This window comes from Cricetulus griseus, assembly GCF_003668045.3.
Source record: "Cricetulus griseus strain 17A/GY chromosome 1 unlocalized genomic scaffold, alternate assembly CriGri-PICRH-1.0 chr1_0, whole genome shotgun sequence".
Taxonomy (NCBI): Eukaryota; Metazoa; Chordata; class Mammalia; order Rodentia; family Cricetidae; genus Cricetulus; species Cricetulus griseus.
This window is the reverse complement of record NW_023276806.1, coordinates 17,488,248-17,510,253: the sequence shown is the minus strand read 5'-3', so window position 1 is coordinate 17,510,253 and position 22,006 is coordinate 17,488,248. Positions and strand designations below refer to the sequence as shown.

The window sequence follows — 22,006 nt, the reverse complement described above, 5'->3', positions numbered from 1 at the left end:
TACACACACACACACACACACATACACACACACACACACACACACACACCAACAGCAACACAATGAATATTAAATTTCTAGTGGGGTATGGTGGTTCTCTCTTACAATCCTACCATTGGGAGGTTGAGGCAGGAGAATCATAAGTTCAAGGTCAACTTAAGCTACATAGTCAGTTTAAGACTGACTGGACAGTGTAAGACTTGGTTTCAAGTAACTATAAAAATCGTTAGAGAATTTGGCTCATATCTGTATAAGAAAACGTGTAAATATATACATTAAGATTATTTCATTATTCCCAAAGACATGATAAAAAATGTATACCATTTTCTCAACAAAAAAGCAGCCTAATCTGAGAGAAAAGGAAGAGAAATGGGACTCATATTATCCATATACACAGAGTCCTCATTAAATAGGCAAAGAAGGACTGATGCAGAAAGAAAAGAAAAATGCAAGATTTTGTCATGTTCCATGATACCATTTTCTAAGCTGTAGCATTACAAAAGCCAACATTTGGGCTCAGTTTCCCCATCTGGAAGACAATAACTACCACAAAATGTGAAAAAAATAAAAGGAGCCCATGTAAACAAAGTGTTAACTGCATTACAGAGTGTGCACAGGACTGCTTCCAAATGTCAGGCAGGTGCTGAACTCTGACAAGGGACTTCATATGATTAACTCATCCAATCTTCCAACCACTACTTAAGAGACTGGCCAGACACAATATCTATACCAAGAGCTCTACGTGAAAGATATACCCAAGGATAGATAAGCCCCTGTCTCCAAACATCTGATGAAGGTCGACAGTGGCGAGCAAATGAGAAATCTCAGGTAGAATAGAGCTAGTACTGCAAAAGGTGCTTCCAGTCCCTGGTAAAGTTTGTATCTACTGAGCAGAATTAGGAAGTATAGCATTTTTCTTGTACATATGGTTTGAATCTAGAGTTGGGGCTTTTCTGTAAAGAACCATGAAATTACTATTTCAGACTTGGTGCTACTTTTTGACTCTTTTGCAAATGTGGTGGTTTGAATGAAAATGGCCCCCATAGTGGTACTATTAGTGGCACTTGTAGGTGTGGCCTTTATGGAGGAAATGTATCACTGGGGATGGCTGGGCTTTGTGGTTTCAGATGCTCAAGCCAGAGCCAGTATTACCCTCTCTTCCTGATGCCTGCTGCTATGGATCTAGAACTCTCAGCTATCTATCCAGCACCATCTTCCCACCACAATGGACAAACCTCTGAACTGTAAGCCAGTCCCAATTAAATGTTTTCCTTCATAAGAGTGGCCATGGTCATGGCATCTCTTCACAGAAATAAAACCCCAACTAGGACAGTAAATATTCAACTATGCCACTGAAACCTGAAAACAGCCATGTAAAGAAGTGAGCATGGCCACACTTCAATAAAGATATATTTACAAAAATAGTAGATAGGCCAGATGTGATCAAGGACACTTGAACTGTATGTGTGAAATCAGAGTAGCAACTCTTTAGGAAAAGCATTTATGACTGAATCTAGGTACTTTCTCTCATAAAAGGATTAGTATGTTAGCATGACAGGAAAATGGGAAGAAGGGAGGGCTACTACAGATGTACCTTCACAACATGGGAGAGCTTCCAAAATCAACACAAAACCCCCAAAGGAAACATTCATAAGAAAAGAAAGGGGATAATCAATGGTGTTACTTTTACTCTTTCCTAAGATTTTGCTATATGAGGATAGCAAGCATATTCTCTGCATCACACCCCAATTCTGACAGTGGACAACTTCACGCAGGCCTTAGTGGCAAGTGAACTATTTCACGATGTAAAAATGCAGAGAGCAGATGGCAATAAAATATTATTAGAAGAGATGAAATACATGTAACTGGTAGCAGTTTACTTACTCATACAAAAATTTAAAAATAGAACCAATAAATCCATCCATCTTAGCTAAGCAAATCTAGTTATCTAGATTTATTAGTGTAGCACAGAGCCTACAATGAAATTTGGGGTGGTTGTAGCAACAGTAATTTCCTTTCTCACCCCTATCTACTTTAGCTTTCAAATAAAGATAGAATTTATATCCACTTACAACTGGGATGAACATTATTCAGTCTTTGAGCTAATCAAATCTCACAAATAAGTGAGTCTTTCTTGGAGAGAAAAAAATAACATATCAGATCTCTCCCAAGCACTATCTATTCATAATAAAGTTTAACAAAGCTGTATTTTTCCTCTACATATGATGCCCATAGAACAGACATCATATGAGAAAGGGGGTCAATTAACTAGAATTGTAGCTAAGTCATCTGAATTTAAAACATGAAGTTTAGATGCAAAGAATACACCACTCAATGGAGATTTCAGTCATTGCCAGGCACACAGTTAATTCTATCTGTCCCCCAAAAGAATTCCTTCAATGCCAGCTCTTCAAGATCTAGTCCTCCTTATGAAATAATTGATGCTATCATGTGACACAGGAAATGTGCTGTCAGGGTCAAAGTAATAGTTCGTCATACTAAAAATGGACAGTTCCTTTTACTTTTCCCAGAGCATGTTAACTAGGTCCCAGTAATGACTTAAGGTGTAGTCTTGATAATGATAATTTTGAAACTGAAAATACCATTAAAATGATTACTGTTAATGATCAATTGTATCTACCATTTCACTTTTAGGTGATGGAGTTTGTTCCTTTCTAAGCTACTGCTACATTCAAGTAGGAGAATGAGTTCTCCTTCAAGGAAGTATGTAAGAAATATAGAGTTAACTATGTACTTTGTAAGCTATGTTTTGTCCAGTTCCTTTTACATCTGACCTCACCAATTTTACTGTTCCCTAAAATACTTCTAAAGGATCACACTTTTAGATCACATACTATAAACAAGCTTATTTATATTGTACTTGACCAAAATACAATTTACATTCTTTAAGAAGCACTGATATTTACTTTCACAACACCATCAGTTAAGACCTCTTGCTTTTACTGCATGGTAATGCTTTTTTGTATCATAGAAAAAAAAAGCAAGTCAAAGGCTGGAGAGACAGCAAGTGAAGCTCCTGAAGAGCTTGGCACACATGTAAAAATCAGGCATGTGGCATGCTCCCGTGACCCCAGCAAGAGGGAGAAGTGAGGAGACAATCATGAGCTATGGGTTCAGTGAGAGACCCTGGCACAAAAAACAAACAAACAAAAACAGAGAAGAGGAAGACACCCAATGCATCTGCCCTCCACAGGGGCAGGCATGCACAGGCAAACACACCCACACGAATGAATGCTTACACACTCGTGCACCACACATACTCACCAAAAAAGCAAATTATTACTAAAAACTGTGTGTCACCTGATTAATATAAAGAGTGATGACTTAACAGGAATGTTGTGTATACAGGCCTATAATCTCAGTGTCTGCAAGGGTAGGTATAAGGTGAATTTGAGGCCAACAAAGGCTACAGAGCAAGGCTCTACTTAAAATGGCATGGGCATTGATGTTTTTTCAATATGTAATATCAGATGTTAAGAATGCTGAACACAAAATGACACATGACTACTGTGTTTGAGTTAGATGCCTTTTTTTTTATACAAATAACTATATTTGCATGGATGCATTTAATAACAAAAGTATGTGTGCCATCCCTGGGCTGGTAGTCCTGGATTCTATAAGAAAACAGGCTGAGCAAGTCATGAGGAGCAAGCCAATAAGGAGCATTTCTTCGTGACCTCTGCATCAGCTCCTGCCTCTATGTTCCTGCCCTGTTTAACTTCCTGTCCTAAGTTCTTTCAATTATAGGCTGTGCTGTGAAATGCAAACTGAATAAGCCCTTTCCTTACCAAGTTGCTTTGGTCATGGTGTTTGTGCAGCAATAGAAACCCTAACTAAGATGGAATACTACAAAATGTTTAATTTTTAATGGCTGTTTTTTACCTAAAAAAAAATCCAAACAGAAAATCTCAACTGGGTATTAATTCATATACATTTCAATGATTTGGAGAAAAGAATTTTAAGGTATTTATCAAAGATATACAATAATGTTAATAAATTTATTGGGTATCACTTACAGATCCCACCCAAGATTTTGAAAACGAGAAAGAAGGAAATGTGTATTAGGAGAAATAAATGCATAACCAAGAGGAAAAGCTGCATAAATCAGACCACCATAAAAGTAACCTTGAGTTTATTTTAACTGAAGTGCAAGATGCATCCAATCCAGATTTATATGTTGCAACTCGGCACATTACATTGAAAACCAACCATGTAGGCACCAATTGTCTATGCCATCGTTAAACATAACCCTTTAGTCTATAGTAGTTTGAATGTAATCAGAGTACTCCCATAATCTCAGAGTGGCACTATTAGGAGATGTGGCTTTGCTGGAGGGGCATAGCCCTGTTGGAGGAAGCGTGTCACTGTGGGGGTGGGAGTTAAGGTTCCCTATGCTTAGGATACCATCCAGGGTCTCAGTCAATTTCCCATTGCCTGCAAAATGTAGGACTCTCAGCTCCTACTCCAGCCCTACGTTTCCCTGAATGATGTCATTCTACCCACCATGATGATAATGGACTGAATCTCTGAAATTGTAAGTAAGCCACCTCAATTAAATGTTTTCTTTGTAAGAGTTGCGTGGTCATGGTGTCTCTTCACAGCAACAGAAACCCTAAGACTGTGTCCATGGGAGATCAGTTTTAGAACCCCTGTAGATCTCAAATCTTCAGATGTACAAGGTCCTTATTTAACGGGCATCATACTTGAATATAACCTAAGCACATCTTATATACTTAAACTATCTCAGATCCTTAGAGTAACTAATGTGCTGCAAATGCCATGCAAATAGTTACATTAAGTGAAAGATGACAAGGAAAATGTGTCCTTTCAGCTCAGGTACATTTTTCCTCCTGCAGCATTTTAAGTCCTAGGTTTACTAAATCCATGGAGGTAGACTGGGACGGGGTATAGCTTGAGTGTCTTCTATCTCTAAGCTACATATGATTACTTTACCAGTGTTTTAGAATAAGATCACAGTATTTCCCCTGGGAAAACAATGGTTAAAGCTGCATCAGAGTCAAGTAAAGATGCTAAGGGGTCAAAAGTCTGTTCACCCGGGAACTCTCTCCATTCCTATCACCAGTGCCTGGGGTGACTGATATCTATCATCAACACTTCTATGCTGGAGCACCTAAATAACCTCTAACCCAGGGTTCTGGACTCCATTCTCAGTCACTAGGGAGACATCAGTGTGGTCTGTTAAGCACATTAAAGCTAGGCTGATCTTTCAATAGAGAGAAAATCTGACTCTGCTAATACACAGATTACAGACCTTCCAGAAGCTAACCCATCCTGACATCTCCAAGCACTTTCTGGCCAGGTCCCCCATTAATCCATTAACTCTACTTTCTCTCCTGCCACTAAAACATCCCGAACATCTCACAGTTCACTTAAGAAATCAGATTCTTGAGGTTTTTTTAAATCTGTGTATGCACAAACATTAAAATCTTATTCCTGAATAAAATAAAATGTCAACATAAACAAATATACTTTTCACCTCCAAACTATATTCTTTATTCAAGTCTTTTCTACTTCCTTTCCACTGACACAGACCTCCATGTCTTCTGACCTAGGTCCTATAACAGACTTAACTTTTCTGTGTATATCTGTTGCCAATTTCTATGCAATATAGTGGTGCTTTGCATCCAGATTTACTGTCCAAAGTAAGATGAGCTCACATCTCTAATATTCCCACTGGACTCTGTTGCCTGGTTCCTGGGAACAAGGAATTCCTTGCTTTTTTTTTAAGAGAAAGAAAATTGTTGTGGGATATGTGTACACTATGTGAAGATGTATTGCTGTGACTGGTGTAATAAAATGCTGAACAGCCAATAGCTAGGCAGGAGGAATAGGCAAAATTTCTGGACACAGAGATAGAAACTAGAAGGAAAAATCTAGGTGGTGATTTCACCAGCAGACTTGGAGCAAGTCGGATTTGCCATATCAAGAAGAGGTAACCAAGCCACGTGGTAGAAGTAGATTAAATACATATGGATTAATTAAGTTATCATAACTAGTTGTGAAAAAACCTAAGCTAAGGACAAGCTTTCTTAATTAGTAATAAGTCTCCAGATCATTATTTGCAGGCTGGTGATTGGAAGGTAATCCAATAAGAAAGCTTGCTATGGAAAATCTGGTCATGGTTACAGAATTCCTAATATTTTGAACTACTGGACATAGAAGACAGCACCAATTACAGTATTGCCCATGTTCACCACCTTTAACTTAATTTAATGCTTCATGAGACTACTATGCCCTTGTTCTTAGCACTTTGGTATTTTTTAAATAGTTGCTTTGTCAGTTACTGCTTTTGTCTCTGCCCAGTAACCCTTAAAGGGATTTCAAACCCAGTAGGAGAACTGAACAGTATCACACAAAAAAATGAATGTTATATTCCAAAAATTACATGAAGAGTTCCAAAATAAGACATTTACCAAAGGAACTGCCATGTATCAGGAAGGCAAGGATTGGTGAGCCTTGGCCTGGCCCTTCAAGGGTTATAAAAACAGTGGGAGACGATACATACAAGCAATTAAAATGAATGTGATGAATTCAATGGTAAAGACATTACCAAAGATGTACACGAAAAAGAATAAGTGTCCAGCCAGAGGACTCGATGAAACTGTACAAACGTGGCAAATGGTTATTGAATAGAAGGGCTTCAGTAATAGGAAGGCAGGGGACGTATTTCATGCAAGAGCAGCCTGCAGAAAGTATGAAAGTATATGAATAAAGGATGTTAGGAACCTTACTTAGCAGGAAGGACTGAGCTAGAAACATATGGTGCAACCATACAAAATGAGGCTGCAAAAGATGGCAAAGGGGAGGAGGACACTCACTGAAAGCCCCCAAAGAAGCCACACTACCTGCAGCAGGAAGCTCAAAACATCTGCAGACATGGAGGTTATGTGACATCCATTTGCTGGCTCATAACAGTATAACTTATTGGCACTATTATGAAAGAATTAAAGGGTGGAATCAGAACCCTTCTTGCCCTATTGTCTACATCAGATCATCTGTTCATAACAGTGCTACAAAGGCACTTTAAGATCATCATTTTAACAAAGAAATTGTAGGCTCAAAAGTGTTAGCCTCAGAGCTGGGCACAGTGGTACAGACCTGCTAAGGATGCAAAAGTAGAGGCATCTCCAGTTTGAAGCTGCCTGAGCCACACAATGAGACTCTGCTTGAAAAACCAGGCACACAAGCCGTCTAAAGCTTATATCCCATGGCCACACATTATACAAACCAGAGCCACGAACACCACATGACTGAGTTCAGTGAACAATGGTGCCTGACATAGTAAGGCATTGCTTGTATTCCAGCAAACTCATTTCACTTTGTGTTTGATTAAGCCAATTAATTTATTCCAACACAAAATTTTTTGTGTCTTCATAAAAATGTTTTTACTATATTTGATAGGACAGTAAATTTTAATACATGTATTTGTATCTAGTATGTTAAATTTACCTATTCTGGTAATCATAACTTACTAGGGATTTAGAGAAAGCATTACATAGCAAATTAGGTCACCTACAAAAACACAGAAATATATTTTAAGCTCTTACTATTAAATTTACAAAGGTTTAAAATACTCACCTAACCATTTATTTATATACAATATGAAGCTTTCATGAATAAAAAATTAATAGACACATAAATACTGTGGCTGAAGGCTATAGCTCAGTGGTATAGCATGTGCAAGACCCCGGCTCTGCAATTAGACAAAAGTGAACTCAATATAGGTTCTAAAAAACAGAAATCTCAATTCTGACAACAACAAGAAAAGAAATCACATTTTAATATGCTTCTCTAGATTCAAGTCACTTTCTAAAGAGATCATTCCATGCTATTCATGAAAGTCATTTTACAAAGATACAAACACGCAGGCAGGAACACTGCTGCTGATTTACTCAAAACTCAATTTGGATTCTTCTTTTATATCTTAATACTTTCATCTAGACTATGAACTTTTAAACACTTTGCATGCTAAAGTGTTTAGCTTTTTGTGAATGACTTGCAAGTTTAAGGACTAAATGAAGTGGCAGTGATGATTAGGTGTACATTACACTATATGCTTAATCCAATTTAAGCTATAATGCTGCCGCATGCACGCTGTCCTGGTCTGGTGTTCCTGTGGTTCTGAGAGGTGTCTGAGACCTACATGCTATCCACCATAAGAAAAGCATCTAAGATTTAGAGACAGAACTTCTGAAGACTTATAGAAGTGAAGCACAGGTTCAGAGTACACTAGAAGGCCTTATAATTTCCATGAACCCATTTTTAATGAAGTCTTCCTTTGTTTTGATTTGATTTTTAGCCTTTCATTTAAAAGTGCATTACCAATTCAATAACAAAAAACACAACTGAAAGACATTTTTTAAATCAGGGGCTTTCAAACTATTTTTTTTAAACTGTAAAGCATAGTGGGAAAAACACTTCCTCACCACTTAACCCAAAGCATATCTGTGTGTGCTAGCCTGGGAACATACCCACATTTTCTTATATAGGTATATAGATCTGGAAGCACGTTTATAAAATGACAATTACTCATAGTATTTTAAAATAGCACATCAAAATACTCTGGCATGTTCTGCACCATTCATTTGGGGGCCATGCTGGCTACACACAAGAGTACATAATTCCAACACAATAAAATGATGAATTTCTTAAGAAATGGGAGTGCTTATTACTGATTCAATCATCAAACACTATATACATGTGCCAAATTATCAGAATGTACCTCATAAACATGTACAAATATGTCCCAAGAGAAACAAAGCTAAAGTAAATGCTATCTCCAAGATATTAAACTGATTTCAGAATCAACTATGCTGATCACACTGGAACTCGGTGACTTTGATCCTCCCTGCGACACAACTGTTGGAATTACTTTAAAATAATTCACTTGGTAGCAGGTTAAGATCAAACCTGGTTTTCTTTCCTTTTTGGACACTAGAGCATAGCTATGTACTAACTAGAAAAATAATCACGAAGCTCTTAGTGTGGCGGCAACAATGTCACTTGCTTTAATGTCGTGAATCGCCCAGCTCAGTGACCTGCACTTCAGGTTCTGCAGCCCTTGACCTGCATTGCTGCTTCCATAGGTGAACTGGGAAGCAAGGAACCACCAGCATGTCCTAATTCCAAAGGACTTTCAATTCTTCATTAAGAATCTCTTAGAACTGACAGATACTAACAGTGGATTCTAAAGGGGTTTCATTTTATTTTATTTTTTTAAATGACATACTTCCAGGTACAGTATAATAAAACATGAGAATCTGGGAATTAAACTCTAAAAAATAATGTAAATTAATTAGCAGCCATCAGTAAGAAAACATTAAATGCTTATTTTTAGGTCCTTGGACTTAGGTAACAGAATTATCTCAAAAGTATTTTCTAATTTGAACAAGGGTCATGATGTAATTCAATTACAATTTCACAACAGAAACATATTTTTGTTTGGTAACACTGTTATATGTTACATGATATATATTTTACCAGGTTATAATATTTCTCATATTAAATTACCCATGGTTTCTATAAAAATATCATGTTTTAAATACTCAGCCTATAGGTCATGATTACAAGTGCTGTTGTTTGATTTGATTATTCTCTTATTTGACTCAGCGGAGAAAGGATTCTATCGCCCTCTGGTGGTAATTTTACTGTATGTTTCCTCCAGGAATTCTTACTGAACTGCTCTAATCATCATCTGCTTTCTGTCAGCATTTCACTTTCCACCTCAGGAATTTAGTGCTTTTTATTTTATAAGATGTTGTCCTGTCACCTTCCAATTACATCAAATCCATGTTTTTCTTAAAATTATTTTTGGTATTAAATGCACATGCATAATAACTGCGGTGAGTCCCTGTCATCATACAAGGGTATGATGCTCTATCACATTTTCCTCCCAAAGAAACATGTCTTGCTATGTCAATGGCCCACAAGTATCAGAAGCCAGTATTGGTCTGAGCATTTTTTAAAGAAATAATATGGCAGTCTAGTTTTCGCTTTTTAAAGAAGTCTGTATCATATGCGATGGCCGATCCTCTTTTTCTCACAGCACAGACGCAGCCAGCCCTCTATGCTGAAGTTACTATGTTGGCAAGTTCAACCAACAATGGATAGAGAATATTTGTGGATTAAAAGAAGTGTGCACTAACCATCTATTTTTCAGATCATACTTCCTAAACAATACAGTTTAACAATGCTTACAGATCACTTACATGAATTAGCATAATCTAGAGGCAGTTAGAGCAGAAGCCTGTGTGTACACTTTGTGGACTTTGAGTTTCAAGGGTTAAAAGCATGAGTGTGGATGGAGCACTACTCACTGAATATGGTCAACTTAATTAGTGGCTAGATCATTGACAAAAATAGTGTGCCCATCCCTGGAAACCCACTACATGTTACCAGCTTTCCAGGCAGCTTCTAAGCCTCTTTCAAAACCAGTATGGAACAGTGATGGGCCCAATCTGGTGTCAGTCTTGTGGATTTAACTCTGGCGCTGCTCTTGGTTAATGGGAAAAGCAGGGAGTACACTAAAGATATAGGGATAGGTCAGGACTTCTGAATAAGATCCTGGCTATTTGGAAAATAAGGCCAACAACTGACAAAAGGGATTCTATGAAATTAAAAACCTTTTGTATAATAAAGGAAATGATCAGTCAAGTAAAGGGGCCCCTACAGAATGAGACGAAAACAACTTTTACCAGGATATATCTAACAGAGGATTGATATCTAGAGAAGACAACTCAAAAAACCAAACATTAAGAAAACAACCCAACCCCCAAATGGCCATTAAAACTGAACAGAGTTCTTTTTGAGAAGAAATACAAATGACTAAGAAGGTGTCCAACATGCTTCGCCATCAGAGAACACAAATAAGAGATCTGTGCATATACAAGTGAGCCTTGGCTCACTCTTCTGTGCATACTGAGAGGTGTAACACACGCCACTGTGACACAAAGTACAAAAGCAACAGCACCATGAGGAATGAGGGTTTGAGCCATAGCAATGGTTCTCATGGCAAGGGAGAGAAGATGCTTAGTAAATGCTACACTGGACAGCCAGTGGCATTAGCTACTGTGAGGATTAGGAGTGGGGTCTGAAGGTCACCATATGCCGCTGCTGACTGAGTGCATATGCCATTCCCTAGGAGAGGAAATCACACTTTCAGACACACTGCATTTGAAATGTTACCACAGCACAGCAAACATGTCAGTGGGCTTGAGGATATTGGATATCATCAAATACACGATTGTAATAATGGCCAGATAGTAGAAAGAACTTAGATGACAACACCATCCAGGAGAAGGGAAAACTCCAAGAATGTGTGAAGTTGAACTTGGGCGTGGCAACATTTATGTACAGTCTCATCCTTCATTTAACAGGGGTGTGTGTGTGTGTGTGTGTGTGTGTGTGTGTGTGTGTGTGTGTGTGTGTGTACATGTGCTGTGAAGGCGTGATGTCAACCTTGGACTGACTCCCAGGTGCCATCTATCTGATTTGACAGGGTCTCTCATTGGCCTGGGACTTGTTGAACAGGCCAGGTAGGCAGGCTAGCAGGTGCTGGGCTCCTCCTGTTTCAGATTCCCAAATGCTGCTGCGATTACAAGCACACACAACTATGCAGGGTTTTTAAGTGAGTTCTGGGGACCAGACTCAGATCTTCTGGCTGACGTGGTAAGGACTTGACTGACTAAGTTACTACCTCACTCCTAGTAGAGCTACTTCTGTCATATAGCCATGAATGTTATTTATGTTGGAGAAACAGTACATGGTTTAGACTTTTTGCATTTTATGATCAGAAGACCAAGGGTCAGAAAGGTGGGTAATTTTATTTAAAGTTCTGACTGAGAATTCAGTTTTCGTCACTGAGCCTGAGGTGTTCTGTGTATTTCAATACTGTTTCTAGTGTTTTGTCCTCTTTTCCCCCTTGCTTTATACTTCTCCAGAAAAAGCAAAGGGCAACTGTCTGAGGCCCAGAGGATGTTGGCGAGGCATTCTGAAGAGCAAAGCAACCGCTGACATTCTTTATAGTTCTTCCTAAACCTTAAGCGGCCGAGAGTGGTTTTCACTGCCAAAAGTCTATTGCACATGCTAGAACACATTTTCACAATTTCACCCAAGAAAAGCCAAGAGTGAGGTTTTGTTTTTGAATACCTGCGTGGCTCGGACGCTGCCAGCTTGGTGACTTGATGGCACTGGTGGATCCTGCAGGCTTGAAAGCAGCAGCAGTCCTGAGGCCGGCCACCCCTGGCCTGCTTGAACCTGGGCTCTCTTGGCCCTCAGACTTGCTCAGAGGTGACGCTGACTGCTGAGAAGGCTCCTCAGAGCTGCTGTAAGGAAGGGAAGGACACAGCTGTGGTGAGGTGGCAGCAATTTAATTCAGCAATGACTCGTTCTTTTCCAAATCTCTTACTGTTTTAAGGAAAACAAAATATAGATGGATTTATATTTTTAAAAAAGTAAACTCTGATGAACACACATGACAGGACAGAAAAGAGCAGAGAAGGAAACCAACAAAAAGTCTACATAAAAATGCCACAAGGAAGCCGATTGCATTACATGCAAACTAATACACAAATAATTCTGCAATCATGAAGGACTTCTTGTCAGGAAGAAAAAGGGGCAAGCAACATCTGTTGTGAATGCTGGAAATTATTTGCAACAAGTCTACAAGAAATTGTATGATCGGAAATTCTGTAAGCAATCCTTGCAATGGTGGATTCCCCTCTATTGCTGTCTTAACACCTCAGAAGAACCCTCCTATCAAGACCACTGGCTTCTGTAGTATCCTTTGTAAGTCTACGAAATGGATCAACATTGCTCTTTCTACTTCCATCTGGTACTTAATGTACTGCTCCTGACACCTTACCAGTCACCTTTCCACTGCAGTCACTCAGCAGTACTCAGTCACCTACCATACACCAGACACTGTAGCAAAGAGACAGTACCTCCTGCCTTGTAGGATGTCCAGTGTTGTGGGCTCATAGCAACAAGAAGGAATATAGTCAGCCACCATGAACTCTCAGTCAGTTAATTGCCTAGCAGAGATACAGCCTTATCTGTGCTGTATCCAGTTTGGTTTAGAGGATCATATAGCTTTTATTACCAAACCATTTGCTATTTATAATCATACATGTATCTTGGGAGACAGTAATAACTTGAGGAATCCCAAACTAAAACATGCATGCTTTGGAATCACACAGTAATGTGAAAGTGGTTATTTTTCTAAACTGTGGTATAATAATAATAATGGTAATGATAATAGCAAGCAATCTTCCTATTACGAGTAAGCTTTTCAATACAGACAGCTTAAATAATTCTATGCACAGAAGTTTAATTCCTTCAATAACTGAAATAAACAGCTGGAGGAAGAGATTACCAAAAATAGGGTTCTTTATTAATGGCTTCATTAATAAAGTAAAATACATTAGATGATGTACTTCAGTTACATTTCAGATTCACTGCCTACTACGTTACCAGATGATGAGAGTACTTACTTCCCTAATGCCTTTTGAACGTCAGGTAACTTTTAGCATGATAGACATGTGACTGCATAACCTTAGGAAGGTATATTGGCAAAGCCTTAGCTAGCATGTGCAAATTTGTTTGGGTAAACTGTCCCCTACAATGATATAAAACTCTCTGTAAATGATGAGTGGCTCACTGTCTGAAACTGTATAAGCAATATGGCTTATGCTGACACCTGTTTTCATTTCAAGAGTCTAGAATTTTGGCACCATCTGGCACAGAGTGCCTAATGTAATATGCCCCTGATAAAACCTTTCGTCCATCTCTAATGGGCTTCTGCAGCAGAAACCACTGTGCACATTTGCTATGATCCCGCTGCAGGAACAAAGCTTGTCCATGTGTGTCCACTGGTAAGGGATCCCTGCAGCCTGGGCCTTATTAATGTCAGGCTTCATCCCAGGACCCCTTTTCTTTTGGTTCTTTCTTCTTTTCATTCATTTTTGTCTTTTTCCTTTTGTTTGTAATAAATCTCAGCCATGTGTACAGCTACACAGGAATCACGTGTGTCCTTAAAGTGAAAACTTGACCCTAAATAATTTTGAGAAATCATAGAATACTTGAATTTTATTGAAATATCATTCCTTATTTTTGTTTTCTCAAGTTTAACACTACCACCATTCTTAAATTATTTCTTATTAGTTTAATGAGAAGTTAAACCCTGATAGATGTTAAAACATACTATCCAATGAAAATTTTAAGAATTTTAGTAATTTTTATAGATAAATAGTAAAAACTTGCTGCTTAACAGGAATGTTGAACACACATTAATGGCAACACAAAAGCATTAGTGGAAACAGTTCAAAGATTACTGAATAGAGGATAAATGAATATCTTTTAAAGGCTTTGGAATAGGCCATTATTTTACTTCTAGAAGCCACTGTCTAAACTTTAAATAAGGGAATTAATACTTTGGTGATAAAAATCCTATGCAGCTGAAATAGAATATTTGTAAATATAAGTTGTATAGCCTATTTAGGGCATAGAATGAGAGTTTAACATATAAAACCCTACCCAAATACTAAAATAACTATCTTCAATATACTCATTACAAATAAATTAGCTTTAAAATACTATACATAGGAACTTTCTGAGATTAAATTACTTACACATATCACAAAAATGATGATAATTGCAATTGTAAAAACAAATTAATATCCAAAAATGAAATCCAGAAATACTAAAGTCCAAATCATTGCCATTTAATCATCTGAAGGAATTAAAATTTACTTCTAGGATACCTACCAAACTTATGATAGTAAACTAGATGACAGGAATCCAATGCCAAGGCTAATAAGTCTGGTTGTCAGAAGTAGCAATACTGGGTGGCCCAAAGTATGAAAAGACCTTGAGTGGCTTTGGCAACCCTTGCACATCTATCTATGTGGCTGGCTATGTGGCTATCTGTTGTCTACTACTCATAAATCCAATCTGAAGCAAGGTGGAATCAGTTCAATAAGGAAGCAATCCTAATATGGAAAACTGCTCAAAGCATAAATCTGTGCCCTACAAACTGACAGTCCTGTCTCAGTGGGAGGTACGCAGACAGACAATGGAAAACAGCAAAGTGGGCATGGCCATTAAGCGAGTGGAGAGCTGGGCAGTGGTGGCGCACGTCTTTAATCCCAGCACTTGGGAGGCAGAGGCAGGTGGATCTCTGTGAATTCGAGACCAGCCTGGTCTACAAGAGCTAGTTCCAGGACGGCCTCCAAAGCTACAGAGAAACCCTGTCTCGAAACCCCACCCCACAAAAAAAGAGAGAGAGAGTGGAGAGCTGAGTCCCAGTTCAGCATGTTGGAGCTTGTAAGACACAGCTGTAATCTATGTGCCTAAATGAGCTCCTCTGCTGCTGAGTCACAGAAACTATGGACTCTGAACACCCTTATTCTCTGCACTATATTTCCTTTATTCCCTGCCCAGGCTTTGTACAGCAGGTACCCCTCTCTACCTTCTTTTGCAAGCACCCAAATTCTCTATCTAGTTAACAGAAGGAATAATAATATCCTCCTAGCACTCGGCTCTATGGCAAGTGGTTATCATATAATATTTTATATTTAACCACTCAAGCTTCTAGAAGTAGAATCTCTTATTCTCGTAGTATAGCTACTACAGCTGTAGCCATGTGATAAGTCGGGATTCCACCATAGTTCAAATATTGTCACAGTTACTCATAACTGCATAGCAAACATCCACTGTGCTGGTAAAAGATGTTGCAGCGGATTAAGAGGTGAGTTGACAGGAAAATAAATAGCATGCGTGTGCTTCAGCATTACACTGAACCTGCAGCTAACTCAGACTGGAAAGTCAGTTCTATGATTGTCTCATCTGGCCTGTTACCATAGTAACACATTGTTAGAGGACGCAAACCTCCATATGCAATGTTCCTTCCCACAGTACCTGTTTTTCTTAACATGGATAGAGCCACTTGACTTCTCAGAGGGCTGCAGACAGGAAAAAGCTAGAGGCTTGGGAACAGTGCTGATGCAAAATGCATCCAGAAGGGACTGGGAGCTTTCAGGGCCGGAGAGCCTGGCAAGCATTCAGAGAAGGACGTCAGTGAAAACTCCCAGTATCCACAGAAGAAAGCGGTTTTTCAGTCTATGATCTGACATATTTCCTTTAAGAATATGAGAGATAGGAAGGAGGAAGCGAGAAGTACAAAGCATTGGAGATAGATGAACAGAAATGCTATGAATTCATTATATTATTTTACTCAACGATATCAAATGGATGAAGTCTAGCTGGGCATGGGGGCACACACCTTATATCCCAGTACCTGGGAGGTAGAGTCAGGTGGATCTCTGTGAGTTTGCGGCCATCCTGGTCTACATAGAGAGTGCTAGGATGGCTAGGACTATGCAGAGGGCCCTTGTCTCAAAGAAACAATTGATGAAATTTTTTGCTACTCATGCAAGACTATCTTTCAAAAGCATTTAAACCCATAAATGTGATAGGAATACTATAGAAACAAAGCTGACAGAAGGGCTGTTTCTGAGAGCAATTAGGCTTTAGTTTACCAAGGTTGTGGAAAAAGATAGCATCCACAGATACTAATTTCTTCCCGATTCTGCCTCAACTACGACAAGTGAAAGCTATAAAAGTCTAAAATCTGTAAGAACACAATACATAATAATGGGTGGTAGCCATGAAAAGACAGACAGGGATGCTTTTAAACGATATTCCCCAATCTCATGGATTTACCCACAACCTGTGTGAAAGGCTCACCACACAAGGGGGAGCTCATTACAGCACTCTGCCTGAACAGGTCAGGTCTGTTCTCTCTGAAGTGACCTGGCAGACACTGGAGGATGCTGGGACCACAGACAGACACTGCACACACAATTCTACCTGGTTTTTGCAGCAAGAGCAGCAGACACAGTGGCAGCCGCACCACTCACAACTGCTGCACTGTATCTAGCAGGAAGGGAAAAGGCAGAAAAGTTTCCAGAACCTTCCAAAGAACCTTCTACAGTCCTTGTAGAGCTGCTTACACTGATAGGGAAAGAAAGGCAGAGGAAGAGAAAATGAAAGTAAGAAAAGGCAGCAGAATAAACACAAGTTGGCACTCACTCTAGATCAGTATTAGACATAAAGGTGAGCCATTAAAGGCGTGGCAGGTGTTTAGGTGTTAGAACTCATTATGTCCAAAATTCCAGACATTTAAATTTAATGTGTAAGCCTGCCTAAAGCAGTCTGTTTTTCCACCAAGCACTCTGAAATGTCAGTTATATCTAGTCCTATTATAAGACATTGAAATTATATATTTGAAGTTATATATATATAACTAAGCAGAGAATGAATATGAAAATGAAGGCTGGGTTTCTATAAGCAGAGATAAGGGGGTTTTCCTAAACAGGCTTTAGATGTTGTCTGGGGGCACACGCACACCAAGGACATGCCATTTTAATGAGATGTGTTTTTAAAAGCAGAACTGCCTGCACATTTAGAAGCAGCAGCATTTATTAACATGAACAAGACATAACTTTAAAATAATCTAAGTTGAACTGTTCTGGTTGGCAAAAACAAACAAACAAACAAAAAACAGTGATTACAAGAATATAAATAACTAAAAAATCACCTTCTTTGCAAAGTTCTCCGTTTCTATTTTGAATTGGTTCTGTAAGATTTTTAAATGAGATAAAATTTCATACTCAGAAGAGTCCTGTGCCTTAAAACAATTATTTTTTTTTCAAACAGTAAAATATATGGGCAGGAATTTACATTTCAGCAATAGGAATATAGTACTCTCAACAGTGGTTATCAAATTTTAATTGAGTTTTTTTTAATTAAATAGGATAGTCTAAAATGCATGGTGTGGGATTTGCCTTGTATCTAGCTCTTTGGCTGTAAGATACTAATAACATCACTATAACTATTTTGTTTTAAAAGTTTGGGACAACGGCCACCTCCAACACATTATGAGCCAAATTTAACACAGGTTATTAAGAACTCAGCTGAAAGAAACTGTGAGGGTGGTCCCGAGTCTACTTTCTAAAGAATTTGATAAGCTCCCAACTCCATCAATATAACTTTATAAACCACTGGCAAGAAAACTGCAGAAACTACAGGAAGTCAGTCGAACATATAACATAGAAACAAAGGATGATGATGTACACAGGTGTAAGTATTCCATGAAACAGAACTGTATGGCTAAGTTGTAACACCTTGTATGAATAGTTAGAAAAAGAGGAGTGTGTGTGTGTGGGGGGGGGGGGTGGATAAAGATGCTTTCAATGCAGAGAGAAGAAGTGTGAATGCTGTGGTGAAGAACAGTTTCCTAGTGATTTAATGTTTGTTTGGGTTTCTGAATCACTCTGTGTCTTTGAGCCAGCAGTTGCCATTGGGGAAAAGAGATGGTGAATAATAAACAGAAGGAAGGTATAAAATAGCTAAAAATGCATCAGCTAACCCATAGTGTAGTTGGGAGAAGAGGAAACTAATGAAGTTCCTCTATCTGATGGTAAAAGAAATAACACAAAAGAGTTGTCAATGTCTTATAGATAGTATCTTGCACCTCTATAGTCTGAGAACATGTCTGGGATGTTTGGAATATGCCTCTCTTCTTTCAGAGGTACATGATTGAATTTAAGAGCAGACTTAGGCCAAACTTGGTTAATTTAGCAATCACAAAGTGAATAAACAAGACACAGATTTCCTCATTCTATATTAGAAGTTATCAACCAAACCAAAGCATACGTAGAATACAAAGGCAGTGTAAAGCAGTGTTTTGAGGCTGAGTATGTCTATATATAATGACATCAGCTCCTTAATTCACCATGATCATGCTCCCATTTTCAGTGAGTTTAGTATTTCAGGTCATCACCAGCATTGAAATGGAAACAACTGAGAAGGAAAGAACTCTACCTAGAGTAAGTGACTGCTACTTTAGAAAGTGTGGCTACTTGACTACGGATATTTAACACCTGGGAAGCTGCAGGTGGGTGAGGTCCACTCTTAAGTAGGTCTTCCAGAGAACTGTCAAACCTAAGTTTTCAGAAGTGAAAAAGAAAAAAGGCAAAGGAAAGATTAATGAAAAGTTGAGACCATGTTCACCATGTATACCGTCATTTAAGTGTCAGTAATCTACATCTGGGAATACTCTAGATCAGTGGTTTTCGACCTGTGGATCATGACCTCCTTTGGGATTGTGTATCAGATATTCTGCATATCAGATATTTACATTATGATCCATAACAATAGCAAGATTATAGCTATGAAGTATCAATGAGATAATTTTATGGTTGGAGTCACTAATACATGAGGAACTTTGTTAAGGGTTTCAGCATTGGGAAGGTTGAGCACCACTGCCCTAGTTGGTTTTTATTATCTAGCTCTGTGTCTACAAACCAAAACAAATACTGTCCCCAACACCAAATATAGGATAGGCTGCTCTGATCCCAAATCATTCAACATGGCTACAGGCATGTGATAAAAGATTAAACTTAAAGGGGAAAGGTAGGTAGAAATTCCCGTTCACTGACCATGCAGTTTTGAATTACTTAAGAAAACTTAAGCTCCAAGAACTTATTCAGTTGTCCAGCACCGCACACAGAGTAAAAGTCAAATGGAATTGGACTAAGTCTGCCCTGACTATTTCCACTGGCACGGGTAATGTACTACAAGAGAGCAAGTAGGAGTAAGTCAAACATTTTTTGTAGATCTGCAATCATATGGGTGGTATTCATCTTGATGTATATAAAGAAAGCAGTTATCAAATTATACAGCTAACAGTTGCAAGAAGCTTGATGCTTTTTTATTTAATTAAAAAGTTTTATAACACTTGTATACAAGTTATTACATTGATACTCTCAATTCCTACGTATCCCTTTTTAACTGTTAAAGTTTCATATAAATATATATAATAAAGATGGTCTTCGATGAAAGTCATCTCTTATCTGCTTGTATCCCCCCTCGACAAACTCCTTCCAAGATCACTCTCCTACTTTCATAGTTTGTTGTTGTTGCATTCTCACTGTTTTCAAAAAATATCTATAGGATGCCAATATTAAATTTAGAAAAAGTTATTTCCAGGTAAAGAAAAATTGAAGACAGCAAAATGTTGGTTTCAAAGCAAGCAAGCATCAAATCTAACACTGGAAGAAATTAAACAAGAAAACTACAAAATTGCCTGTTTTCTTAAAAGCACACATATGGAAAAATGGAACGGATCAGCTTTATTACACTGATTCTTACATAGAAAATATAACCATTAAGGTAAAGATCTAGAAAGGGGGTGCTTATGTTCTCATTTTCATTTAGAATTGGTTATCTCTTTACGAAAGTGCTGACAAACTAGAAACTAGAAACAATTTAAGATCGTGCCATATAGAAATGAAGTATTATGAGAGGTACAGAAAAAGATAAAGAAATTATAAACACAAGTTAGTAAACTCTAGCACAACTGACAAAAACAGCCACCATTTCCTTTTGCAAGGCTACAAACTAAGAATCATTTCCATATTTTTAAAACAGTTTTTTGCAAAATTAAAAACATTTTGCAGAGCTTCATACATAAAAAGTACATGGCATCCATATTTTGGCATGTATATGTATAAAGTTTTATTGTGATACTATTAAGCTCATTTATTTATGTATGTTATGTAGGTCTGGCTCTTTCATACCATGTGGAGAATTAAGAAATTATGGCACTCTATATTACCCAAAAAACTCAATGTATTTGTGATCTTGACATGTATTAAGTCAAAAACAAAAAACATACAAACAAAACTACACTGCTGAGTTTTGTCCCAAAGAAAGAGAATAGCATGTAGCTACTAGACTGCCCATTTAAAGTGCAACCTTTATCACATGTTGCTTAAATCTTCCAGCACTGACCTAAGGATAGCTGATTGTGCTACCTGTTCTCTGGCATACTCACCAAGCACGTCCCTCTCTCTATCTAGCTTTCCATTTCTTCTTGAAACAGACCAAATTCTACTACTTGTTTTTAGCAAAAAACTTGTTGTATCACACCTCACTGGGTTAGTATCTAAGCATCCTTTCAACTCAGTTTAAAGGGCACCTCCTTTGTGATGTGACTGTTGCACGTGTACACAGCACTTTGTATTTTTCTGCATGTAATGTGTTGTTATTGTATTGTATTGCTTGTGTGGCTAATTTGCTTAAAGTCAGACTCCCTCAATAAACAAAAATGTTCCTGAACTGAGAAACCATGATATTTATGCATATAAAATGAAGTATAACAAAGTACTTACCATAAATAATTAAATTATTTACCAACTGAATTAATGAAACTTCTTGTTCCCAAATCCAAAACTCATGATATGTGTAAGTATTTGTCTTAGAACATCTTTACCTCTAGTGACATGTCACAATCCAGATAAACAAATGTTATTGTCTAGGGAAAGACCCATGATCAAAGAAATGACTAGGATTTGAATGCCATTTGCATAGAATGTCTTTTATACTATAAGAAGCCCTTCAATTTAAGAGAACTATAAAGAATTTTCATTATTTACATGCCAACCAACAATAAGAGTTTATTTTATTTTAAACAGTGGGTTGAAAAAGTTTCATGCTTCTGAGAGCTATATTGATGAAATATTCGAGGATTAAAAGTTATATAATTTACATAATACCTTTAAGAGCCAGATTTCTGAGGTTAGCAAAAATTCACTTGGGAAGTTTCCCACGTGTTACACATGATTACCTATTATTCAGCCAGTCTCTAAAAATACAAGATTCATGGCAGACTTTTAAACTACTGTACTTAACATGGAGCAGACATGTATTCTCATCCTGACATTCCCAAGTATTTATTCCTCTTAGGGTTGGAAGATTAATAGCAGACTTAGAGCAGTCAAACTTTCTGCCTTGCCTGCTGCTTAAATGAGTTTTTGGTTTCCACCAGGGGCTTGACAGTTTTTCCTTCCCAGATACATCTGCAGAATTGGGCTTGCAGCCTTTGGCTGCTTTTTGTAGGAGA

The 22,006-nt window shown here is 38.0% G+C and overlaps 1 protein-coding gene across 4 annotated transcripts in view; it reads right to left on the bottom strand.

The window, feature by feature from the left end:
• The window catches only part of Pdlim5 (PDZ and LIM domain 5), a 169,674-nt gene that overhangs the window by 34,334 nt on the left and 113,334 nt on the right, over positions 1 to 22,006 (bottom strand). For 3 of the 4 annotated variants that reach the window (XM_027395849.2, XM_027395852.2, XM_035451935.1), the window contains one exon: positions 12,190 to 12,365. In XM_027395849.2, the coding sequence (XP_027251650.1) occupies positions 12,190 to 12,365 (176 nt within the window). The remainder of the gene's footprint in view (positions 1 to 12,189; positions 12,366 to 22,006) is intronic. The other variant, XM_035451934.1, reaches the window with a different exon arrangement.